The sequence below is a fragment of the Heterocephalus glaber genome, unplaced genomic scaffold (assembly GCF_053883595.1).
Source record: "Heterocephalus glaber isolate CG9 unplaced genomic scaffold, H.glaber_assembly_v1.0 deba00001497, whole genome shotgun sequence".
NCBI lineage: Eukaryota > Metazoa > Chordata > Mammalia > Rodentia > Bathyergidae > Heterocephalus > Heterocephalus glaber.
The window spans coordinates 38,801,450-38,813,543 of NW_028258320.1; the positions used below are offsets into that span (position 1 = coordinate 38,801,450).

Below are 12,094 nucleotides of genomic sequence, written 5' to 3' on the forward strand. Positions count from 1 at the left end.
TAAAATCAAAATGGATTAAAGATATAAATATTAAAATAGAAACTCTGAACCAGTTGGAACAGAGGTTAGGTAGAACCCTTGAAGACATCGGTGTAGGAAAAGATTTTATGAACAAAACCTCAGTTGCCCATGAACTAGCACAAACAATCAACAAGTGGGATCTCTTCTTATTAAAAGGCTTCTTCACAGCAAGAGAAACCACCAGCAGTGTGAAGAGACAATCCACAATGTGGGAAGAATTCTTCACCTGCTCTTCCTCAGACAAAGGTCTACTATCTTGAATCCATAAAGAACTTAAAAAGATCAGACCTCCCAAATTTAAAGACCCAATCCAAAAATGGGCATCTGAAATGAACAGACATTTCTCAGACAAAGAAGTAGAAATAGCAAATGAATACATGAAAAAATGTTCAACATCACTGGTCATTCAAGACATGCAAATGCAAACAATGCTGAGATTCCACTTCACTCCAGAAAGAATGGCTGCTACCATGAAATCAACCAATAACAAATGCTGGTGGGGCTGTGGGGAAAGAGGAACCCTGCTCCACTGCTGGTGGGAGTGTAGACTGGTGCAAGCACTGTGGAAATCAGTATGGAGATACCTTAAAGAACTAGGACTGGAAGTCCCATTTGACCCCACTATTCCACTGCTAGGGATCTTCCCCAAAGAATTAAAAGAATCATACCACAGTGATATATTTGCGCCCATGTTCATAGCAGCACAGTTTGTGATAGCTAAAACTTGGAAACAGCCCAAATGCCCATCAACTGGAGACTGGATAAAGAAAATGTGGGGTTTTTTAATAAAATGGAGTACTACTCAGCCATAAAAAATGAGAAACTAGAGACATTTATAGCTAAGTGGATGCACATTGAGGCCATACTCTTAAGTGAAATAAATAGGACACAGATGTGTAAATACTGAATAGTTTCTCTGGTGTGAGAAACTGAAAGTGTAAATAAGGACTAAATGTATAATAGGTCATGTGAAATAGGAAGAAAAGGGGCAAAGGGGAAGGAAGTGGGAGGGCAAGGGGAAAGGATAGAAGGGAATGGGATTAATATGAGAAAATGGAAAAATAGGAACAAAAATCTTTGTAAATAGGGAGGAATGGAGGGGTTGAAGGGAGGGCTGGGCAAGGGTGAAAAATAAGAACCAAGAGAGACTATGTAAAGGTGCAAATTTCCAATGATGAATGTCATTATATTGTATACCTAAAATGTACCAATGATTAGAATGAATAATCGAAAATGCAAACTAGGAAGAAAAGGTCCAAAGGGGTAGGGGTAGTGGGAGGGGCAGGGGAAAGGAAAGAAGGGAAAGGAAAAATGAAGAGAAATGGAAAAAATGGAAATAAAGTCTTTGTAAATAAGGAAGGGTGGAGGGCGTGAAGGGAGGGCTAGGAATGGGGATAAAATAAGAACCAAGATGCATTATATAAAGGTACAATTCCCAATGAGAAATGTAATTGTGTCGTATACCTACAATGTACCAATAAAAGAATTTAATACAAAAAAAAAAAAAAAAAGAAACTAGACAAGGCAGATGAGAACCACTAGGGATCTGTCTATATAAACAGACTGGTTGTGACAGGGACATCTAGTGATGGGTGGAACACTTAGGCATAAGGCTGATTACCAGGTTAAGGAAGTGTCCCACGAAGGGCACGCTCTTAACCTTTGTGAGTGAATGCCCTGAACCCCCATGAAAGTGCTGCTCTTAAGAAAGAGACCTCCAAACCAAATGAGGAAAAGGAGCCCAACAATTTCCTTTTGTGCTGGCTTCTTTTATTTAACATGATGTTTTCAAGGCTCATCCATGTTGTGCAGGTATCAGTATCATTGTTTTTCATGGCTGAACAATATTCCAGTTGGTGCCTGCACTCTGTTTTGTTTGTCTACTCATTAATGCTCAACATTTGTGTGATTTCCACCTTTCGAATAGTGTTCCAGTGAATGTCCATGTATTAGTATTTGAGCATTAGCACTAGTGTTTGAAATTAATTGGAGCATTTATTCAAGTATGGAGTATAACGAGGATCATGTGCTTAGGAGTGTGTCATATGGTAACTCTGTTTTTGATTTACTGAGAGACCACCAGGCTTCTTTCTACTGCAATTCTAGCATTTTACATTCCTACCAGCAATGTATTTGGGTTCTAATTCCTCAAGATCCTTGACAATACTCTCTTGTTATTTTCCTCTTTTTGTTTGGTTTGTTTGAAGTACTGGGAATTAAATCCAGTGGCACTCTACCACTGAGCTATATCCTCATCCCTTCTTATGCTTTATTTTGAGACACGGTTTGCTAAGTTGACCAGCCTGAGCTCAAACTTATGATCCTCCTGCCTCAGCCTCCTTTAGGGCAGGGATTACATGTATGCACTACTGTACCTGGCTTGTTTTCTAGTTTTTCATTATTATTCCAACTTTGTGGGAGAGAATGGTATCTTGGTTCCCTGTTACCGGTTTTGGTTTGGTTTTATTGTGTGTGTGGTTGTGGTGGGATTTTTTTTTTTTTGGTTCTGTTTCATTTTTTCTCATATTGGGTTTGAACCCAGAATCTCTCAAGCACTCTACCACCGGTTACTTCTCCAGTCCATTTATTTTATTTTGAGACCGGGTCATGTGGGTTGAACTCCAACTTGTGATCATCCTGCCTTAGCCCCACAAGTAGATGGATTACACCACCTCATCCACCTGCACTATGGTTTTGATTTGCACTTTTCTAACAGCTATTGCTGTTGAGCATATTTTCATATGTTGCTGGCCCTATGACTCTTCTTTTTTTTTTTTTTTTTTTTTTTTTGGTACCAGGGATCAAACTCGGGACCTTCAGCTTATGAGGCAGGCGCTGGAACCACTGAGCTAAATCCCTGGGCCTCTATGATTCTTCTTTTAAGAATTTTACTCAAATTCTTTGACAATTTTTAAAGTCAGTTGTTTGATTTTTTTGTCGATAAGTTGTAGGGGTTTTAAAAATATATATCCTACATACACTTCTCGTATCAGATATATGACCGTAAGTATATTCTTTCATCCTGGGAGTTGACTTATCACTGCTGGTAGTACCCTGGGAAGCACAAAAACTATTTGTTTTGATAAAGTCTAACTTATTTATTTGTATTATTATTGCCTATTAATTTGATATCATCACCAAGAAAACACTGTCAAATGCAATGTTATGAAAATCCCCCCTCATGTTGTCTTCTACAACTTCTGTAGTTTTAAGTCTTACATCTCAATTTTCTGGTCTATTTTGAGTTAATCTTTGTATACAGCATAAGGTAAGGGGCCATCTTCATTCTTGGGGGTGTCCTCTTTTTCTTTTTTCTTTTTTGGTACCAGAAATTGAACTCAAGGCCTTGAGCTTCCTAACAGGCTCTATGCCACTGAGCTATGTCCCAAACCCCCAACTTCTTTCTTTTACACCTGGTTTTCCACTTTCTCACACCATTTGTTGAAATGACTGTCCTTTCTTCCACTGAGTGGTCTTGGCACTCTTGTCAAAAATCATTTCAGCATAATTATGGACTGAACTGTGTCCTCTCCCAAAATCATAGCTTAAAACCCTAATTCTGAATGTGGCATTATTTGTAGATAGTGTAAAAGGTCCAATGAAGGTTGAAGGATGTGGTTTGACTTCTATAGGACTGATGTCCTTGCAGAAGAGGAAGAGACACAGTATAGTCTGTGTTGATGAGCCAGGGAGGAAAGGTGATATGAGGATGCTGGAAGAAGGTGGCCATGGACAATTGAGGAAACAATTAGTGGGAACTGTAAGGGCTGGGACCTTTATCTGGAACTTCTAGGTTCCAGAGCTGTGAGGAAATAAGTTTCTGTTCTTTAAGTCAGCCAATATGTGCTGTGTTGTTATAACAGCCCAAATGGGCTAATATATCCATATATTCTAGGGTTTACTTCTGGGCTCTCTTCTGTTGGTCTATATCTCCATTATCTTCCATTGTCCTATATGTCTCTATTACTTTCACATGGTCTTTATGCAAGTACTGTAATGTTTTGATTACTATATGTTTTTGATTCCTACTGTAGTTACTTTAGTTTCCTTTTAAATCAGAAAGTGTGAGAAATTCATATTGGTTTGGCAATTTGATCCTTTAGGATTACACATAAGTTTCAGGATGAAAGTTTCTATTTCTGCAAAAATATGTTGTTGGGATTTGGATAGGGGTTGGATTGAATCTGTATTTCATTTTGGGAAGTACTGTTATCTTCATAATATTAAGTTTCCAATCTATGAACAAGGGATGTTTTTCCATTAATAGGAGTCTTCTTTCTTTCGGCAAAAACTCTAATTTTCAGTTTATTCCTAGATATTTTATTCTTTTCTAGGATACTATAAATAGGAGTATTTCCTTAATTTCCTTTTTGGATCATTCATTATCTGTTTATAGGAAAACAACTGACTATTATATGTTAGTTTTGGATCCTTCAAATTTGCTTCTTAGATTTAACAGTTTCTGTGGAGCATCCTTAGGTTTTTGTGCCTATAATATGATCCATGTTGACTAGAAGGCATGAAAACTGCTATCTTAGCCTTGTTCTTGATCTTAGAGGAAGAGCTTTCCATCATCAACTATTGAGGATGATTCATTTTGGGGGGGTTGTTTTATTTTTTTTGTTTGGTACTAGGATCAAGAAGATGATTCTAGTTTAGGTTTTTCATATGTGGCTTTTATTGCTTTGAGGAAATTGACTTCTATTAATTATTCATTGAGTGTTTTTAATCAAGAAAGTAGGGTTAAATTTTGTCAGCCACTCTTCTGTATGAAGTGCAACAAGCATAATTTTTTCCTTCTTTCTGTTAATGGTATGTTACATTAATTGACTTTTAGGTGTTGAACTACCTTTTGTATGACATTCTCCATTTACATGCCATTCTTGAAATGACAAAATTACGGAGATGAACAAATATGTGGGTTACAGTGGTGTGAATTCTGGAAGTTCTGAGGAAGAGATCACAGTGCCCTTATAAGGGAGTGGCATGAAGTGGCTGTTGTGGTGATGCAGTAATTCTTCTGAATGTTGCTCTAGGTGATGGTTACAGAGACTTACTCATTAGAGAAAGATGACAGAGCCATACACAACAGTCTTTTCCCTATGTAAAGTTCCTAATTTGGCCATTATACTACAGTGGTATAAGTTATAGTCATTAGGAAAAACTGAATAAAGGATATTGGATCCAGGCACTCTCTTCAAAACTTTCTGAGATGGGCCAGGGATTTAGCTCAGTGGTTCCGGCACCTGCCTCGAAAGCGCAAGGTCCTGAGTCCGATCCCAGGTACTGAAAAAAAAAAAAACTTTCTGAGAATCTATAAGTATTTCCAAGTGAAAACATAAACTTTGTCAAATTTTATATCATTTCGGTGGCCTTCATAATAAAATAAGAAACGCTTCCATAGCATATAATATGCTATAAGCACTTTATATATACATAGGCTTATTAGTCCTCCCAAAGGCCACTTTGATGAGCACTGCTGTTATCCCCACTTTATAAATGGGACCTTAGAGCACACAGTGGTGCTGGAATTACCATGTGGAATGAAGCAAATTATAGTCTCTGTCCATTTGTTTCTTACAAATCCAGTGACTCTAAGGAAAATCTCAGTAAATGGGAGACTTTCAGAATAGTGCTAAAATTGTACCAAGGGTTCTACTTGGCTTGTTTATTTTGGCTGTTCATCACCTAACAAGATTGCTTTTGTTTTACAGTAAGAACGTTGATGATAACCAGGTCAAGGATTGCCTAGTTCAGCTGAAATGTCACTTTACATGGGAACTGGTAATTGAAGAAGTTGAATTATCAGATTTAGAAAGCAGGGTCTTGGAAGAGATTGAGTTCCTCAGCACCAAGTACAGTGTGAGAATTTATAACCTTCTGGCCTATGTGAAACACCTGAAAGGCCAGAATGACAAAGCCCTGCAGAGCCTGAAAGATGCTGAAGACTTAATCCAGAGAAAGCAGGCTGACCAGTTAGACAGGAGAAGCCTGGTGGCCTGGGGCAACTATGCCTGGGTGCATTACCACATGGGCAGGTTGGCAGATGCTAAGATGTATCTGGACAAGGCTCAGAATGTTTGTAAGAAGTTATCAAGTCCCTTTCACTATAGAATGGAGTGCCCTGAAATGGACTGTGAGGAAGGATGGGCCTTGCTGAAGTGTAGAAGAAAGAATTAGGAGCGGGCTCAGGCCTGCTTTCAAAATGCTTTGGAAATGGAGCCTGAAAACCCTGAATTTAATACTGGGTATGCTATCATGGCCTGTCACCTGGATTATGCTAACAAAGTGTGCAAGAATGGGAAAGCATTTTCTCTAGGCCCCCTGAGAAAGGCCATGAGGCTGAATCCTGAAGATACATACATCAAAGTCCTCCTTGCCCTGAAACTTCAGGATATAGGTCAGGCAGCTGAAGGAGAAAAGTACATTGAAGAAGCTCTGAGCAAGAGGTCCTCCCAGATCTATATCTTTCGATATGCAGCCATGTTTTATCAAAAAGAAAACTGTGTAGATAAAGCTCTTGAGCTTCTTCAAAAGGCCTTGCAGGCAACAACCACCTCTGCTTTCCTGAATCATCAGGTAGGGCTTTGCTACAGGGCAAAAGTATTCCAAATAAAGGTGGCTACTACATATACACACCCAAGAGGTCAGGAGAGAGAGGATATGGACAGGTATATAAGATTAGCCATATTTTATTTGGAATTTGCTCTAAAACAAAAGCCCACATTTGACATTGCTCTTCTGCACCTGGCACTTATGTATATTGAAGCAGGGAAGTACAGAGAAGTTGAAGACAGTTTTCAAAAGTTGTTACACATGAAACCATGTGAGAAAAACAGTACAAGAGAGATATTTCTACTATGGCAGATTTCTGGAATATCAAAAGAAATCTAACACTGATGCAATTAACCATTATTTAAAGGCAACACAAATAGGAGAGTCATCATTTATAAGAGATAAAAGTATTAATCCTGGGCCAGGGATTTAGCTCAGTGGTTCTGGGGCCTGCCGCGCAAGCACAAGGTCCCGAGTTCAATCCCCTTTACCCCCCCCCAAAAAAAGTATTAATCCTTTTGAGAAATTAGTTTTAAGGAAACTTCAGAGAAATGCATTTGACAAGGAAGGCTTGAGTGTCTTAGAGTTTGTCCATGAATTGAGAGGGGAAATGAATGAAGCCCTAGGGTACTATGAGCATACCCTGAGCCTGCCTGCTCAGAGAAAGCTGTGGGAACTGATGCCTAGATGCTGAAATCTCAACCGCTTTCACTTTTCATATTCTTTTCCATTAGTATTTATTTTTCTATTCCATTAATATTTGTTTGTTGCTTTCAGAAACATGTATTATGTAATTCAGTGTAATGATGTAATATTTTCAAACCTGGTGAAGCATCACTAGTTTTATTTAGAAAATAATGAAACAGAACACATGTGTGTGCCTGTGTGTGTGCGCATGTGTGCATGTAGAGGAAGGGAGGGAGGGAGGGAAAATGACCATTCATGTGATCGCTATAGAGTGAAAAATAGTTTGCTGAGCACATTTGTAACAAATAAAATCTTAAATTTATATACACTAAGATGTTTAATTCATTCATTTTATCAAGAGTTTATAGAGCTAAATACTAAAAATTATAAGATGAACAGGAAGTCATTTTATCCAAACTTCATGCAATTTATAATCTAGTGAGAGAGAAAGCTGAACATATACCAATCAAAGGTCAGCTTTCTCCACGAAGGGGTTTTAACTTTAATTCATTGTCAAATTGTTCCAGGTAGTTTCTCTTGTTGTATGCCATTTCATTTGAAGCACTATTTAAATCATCTGCTGATATTGAGTCAATTAAATCCATAAATATGAAAAGGATGTGAAATAATTTGAAAGCAGACCTGATTATGCAAAATAAATTTCTGGATTATGTAATGTGCAGTGTGAGATATGTCTGACAATCTCCAGGGAACACAACCTATTTAGTGTGTCTTATTAACCTAATAGCTCATCTCTTTCACCCCCTTCCCAATTCAAGAAGAGACCTTGTTTCTCAGGGCTCAATAATACTGCAGTGTGATCTAGTCTGGATATTTTTATAATAAAATAACAAATAGAAAAACATAGGATATAGATGCTCTTTCGTTGTGAAAATAACATTGCCACACTTATGCATGAGTATCTCCAGGCATCACTGAGAAGTCTCTTTAAATTAGCAGCTGAATTGTAGAAACTTGTTATTCCCATGCAAATGGCTGACAGAACCCCAAGTGGAGACCTTATTTAGATTGACTCCTAAGTCAAGCCAACAAGAGCTCCTCCCGTTCACTGTTGCTATAGGTGCCCCAGCCCAAGCCTTTGCTAACTGCTATCCACACATCACTGTAGGCGAGAGCCACTTGTGGACCACTCTGACCCCCAGTCTCCATTTTCATGATGCAGCTAGAGCTAGAACTGAATTGGGAATCAAGGTATCTACTCTGTTGTCTGCTCCAGCTTGGATTACCTAGTTTATTAGTCTGTTTTCAATTACCATAACAAAATAGTTGCCTATATTAAATAATTCTTATAATGCTTATAAAGAAAAGAGTTTCATTTAGCTCACAGTGTTGAAGACTGAAAGCCCAGACAGCATCAGGTCATAGTGGACGGTGTCATGTGGAGTGCCCATGTGAGGGAGCAATTTGGTGGCAACAGAGGAAGCTGGAGAGCAGGGAGGGACAGTTTTCTAACCCCCATTAAACTTCATTTCATAAACGTTCCACCACTCCTTAACACTGCTATACTGAGGACCAAACTTTGGATGCATGAAACTTTGGAAAACACCTGCAAACCATACCCATAGCACCCACTAGCACGTGGCCTCAGATATGGGTCTTGTTCCCAGCCAGAGCAAATGTGATAACAACTACTTTCACTCAGAAGTTCGATGCTGAACGGATAAGTCTTCTCTGATACAGCCCTTAAAATCTACCCTTCCATCCAGCCTCTCTCCTGAATCTCGATACATAGCCAATTTCTCTTGATTTATATTCGTTTTCTATTCTCCTATTTGAAGTCAGGCCCATATCTCTTACATGTTGTGCTGATTAATTTTTTAGTTAGGAATATAAGTGAGCAGTGATTCTCAACCAGGGTGGTGTGGTAGTTGTAAGAGGAAAGGATTTTGTTTCCCAGAGGGCTTTGGCAATGCCAAGAGGCAGTTTTTGGCTGTCACAATTGTGGTTTCCTAGTGACATCTGGTGGACATACACAGGGATGCTGCTTAAATATTCTACAATGTAATGAACAGCTTCTCACAGCAAAAAATAACCCAGTCCAAAAAGTCAATACAGTCAAGGCTTAGAAACTCAGAGTTACATTATTTCTTGGAAGAGTTACTGATAGTGAGTATTTATTCTGAAGGACTATTTCGGGGAACACTTACCTACCTTCGCTGTTTCAGTTCCCAAGCAGGTTTTAGATTAGTTGTCATGTTTCATTTTTTTTTCCTTCCCTTTTTCCCCAGTCATTGTGTCTAACATCTTGATAAACACATTCAAAAGAAAACAAAACTAATTCTCAAAAATCCACCCAATCCAATCTGTTAGAAAATGAGATTCAGATTCCTTCTATTGGCATATTCAATACTCACTGCATAGTCAGATGTGTGTTTCTTCTCAATCCTGAAAATGTATATTCCTTTGAAATTTTTATAGATGATTCTTAATTCAAATTCTTAAGCAATAAAAGTATATAACCAACAATTTTTTCCTCTAGATTTTTACCACTGGTTGCTTAATTACAATTCATCTAAACTTCAATAAACTAAAGCTATTTATTAACCCAAATGCAGCTAAGGGTAAAAAAAGGGAAGGATTATAAACACAGAAGGGAAAAAAGTGATCAGTGTACTGGAAAACTTTTCAAACATTAGACCACTATTAAATTTTGCTATATTCTTTGTAAGAAGGAAATTCTAGGTTTAGTTCTCAATGCAAAATAAATCTTTTGATTTCTTTTGTAAAACTTGGTTTTCCACTTCCGATAAATATTGCATTAGCCTATAGGCCCACCACACCCATGTTGCCTCTCTGACCTTATTTCATGTGGCTTTGCCCTGCTTTCTGCCCTCCAACCATACCATTTATGCTTGCTGAGTATGTACCCACCTTGGGGTCTTTGCACTCTTGCTGCTAGTGAATCCCATCTTTTGAATGCCAGTGGCCTTAGGCCCTTGGTGTCAGAGCTGTTTAATGTTATAGCCCTTGGAAGCTTTTAGCCACTCCGTCAGCTCCTAACCAGCAGAGGTTTGTAGCCCTTTTGGCAGCTACCTGGCACTCTTCTATCCGCTTCTGCTGCCTCTTGGGGTTCTTTGGAGGTGGTGCCCCGGTCAACACTGCCAGTCTCTGTTGCTGGAATTTTTCAGGGCTGGCAGTGCCTAGTGTAGCCAACTCCTTTTAAAGTGATCTGGTCTGGTCACACTACACAAGATAAGAATTTAGAGGAGGGAGGCTTTATCAGTACCTGTGCTATAGTATATGGGGGTCAATATACCCAAGGGAGCCCTCATCAACTAAACCAAGGAGTGTAAGGGAGCTCCTTTCACAGAGCAGGAGTGGGCTGTGCATGGAAGTTTTTAAGGATTTCATAGTAATGGAGCACTGGGTTCATCAGGAGTGACTACTGGGCAGAATCATCTGGGATAGGTCTGTGTTTCAAGCCTGTTGCTAGGAAAGTAAATATTTCCCAGAGCTCAGGCAGGACACCTAAGACAGCATCAGCTACCATGGCAACAGTTTGGCTGACAAGTACTGCTTGATTGACAGCACCCAAGTTTCTGGGGGAAAGGGCAGGGCTGAAATTGTGACTGCTACTGCTTTCCAAGGGTCTCCAGGAGATCCAGACACCCTGATCATGGTCCATTGGGATGTGGGGACTTTGGGACATCAATAGGCCCCAGTCCCTCTCCAATCTTTGTGTTGTCAGAAGTGGTTTCTCAGCCACTCCTCTGAGAGGGGGAGGAAGCAGCCCAGCAGGAGAAGAGGCATCACTGGAGCCAGGTGTCTGTCAGCAGGACCTGGAGGCAGTGGCTGAAGTCACCGAAGGTGGTGGGAAGACTCTGAGACTAGTTGTCCCAGGCCACTTTAACAGACCATGGGGATGGAGGGCAGAGGGGTAACAGGTAACAGGTTGTGCTCCTTCTGTCTGTCAGAGGATGAAGGAAAGAGTTGGGCCTAGTTTTCTTTTCATCTCACTCCTCTACCCAGATCTTTGCTCAGTTGCCATTTTCTCACTGAAACCTCCCCTCACCACTGTATTGATATGACACCCTGTAACCCCAACCCTGTCTCTGCTTTTTCTCACAGCACCATCTGACATTTAATGTGCTTTAGTTATTATATTTATCTCCTCACACTATAAGTTAATTCCATAAGGGTAAGGCCCTTGTCTGCATGATACAGTATATTGCTGTACTGACAGTATTCTGAACAATTTCTGGCTCTTAGCAGTTCTTCAATAAAATTTGTTGAAAGAATGAATGAATGAATTCAGAGAGGACAAAAATGTTTTGTATGGGTATTTATTATTTTCTGCTTAGGTTTCCAATACCACCACCACCTCCCCATATTCATTGACACAAAGCACCACTGGCAAGGACACAGAAGAAAAAAATCACAATTTCCTATAATCACAGGTGTGATTGTGTATACCTCTTTGCAAAGATATTCAGCAATATCCAACAAAACAAAATGTATACACGTTTTGATAACTTTAAAACAATAAACAGAAACTATACCGTGGTATATAATGTTGCAGTGTCGCTGTTGAATCAAAAGACTAGAATAGAAGCGGGGACTTTCATTTCCAAAAGCTGGAAAGAGCATCATTGCTACCATTACAACAAAAAGAACGCTGAGCTGGGCATGGTGGTGTAACCCTGTAACTCTAGCACTCTGGGAAGCTGAGGCAGGAGGATCCCAAGTTCAAGCCCATCCTAGGCAACTGGATGACATGGCAAGACCCTCTTTCAAAACTAACTAGCTAACTAACTAACTAAATAAATAAATAAATGGTGCAGGAGTGTAGCTCAGTGTGAAGGCAGGGGGT

At 39.4% G+C, this 12,094-nt stretch overlaps 1 protein-coding gene across 1 annotated transcript; it reads left to right on the plus strand.

The window, feature by feature from the left end:
• The first annotated feature begins 5,298 nt into the window (after window positions 1-5,298).
• On the plus strand, window positions 5,299-7,455 carry LOC101701903 (antiviral innate immune response effector IFIT1). The gene is given in 3 exon segments (XM_021253467.2): window positions 5,299-6,845; window positions 6,847-6,995; window positions 7,095-7,455. Coding segments are annotated over 3 exon segments (1,536 nt in total). The 5' UTR covers window positions 5,299-5,634; the 3' UTR covers window positions 7,271-7,455.
• Window positions 7,456-12,094: the final 4,639 nt, after the last annotated feature.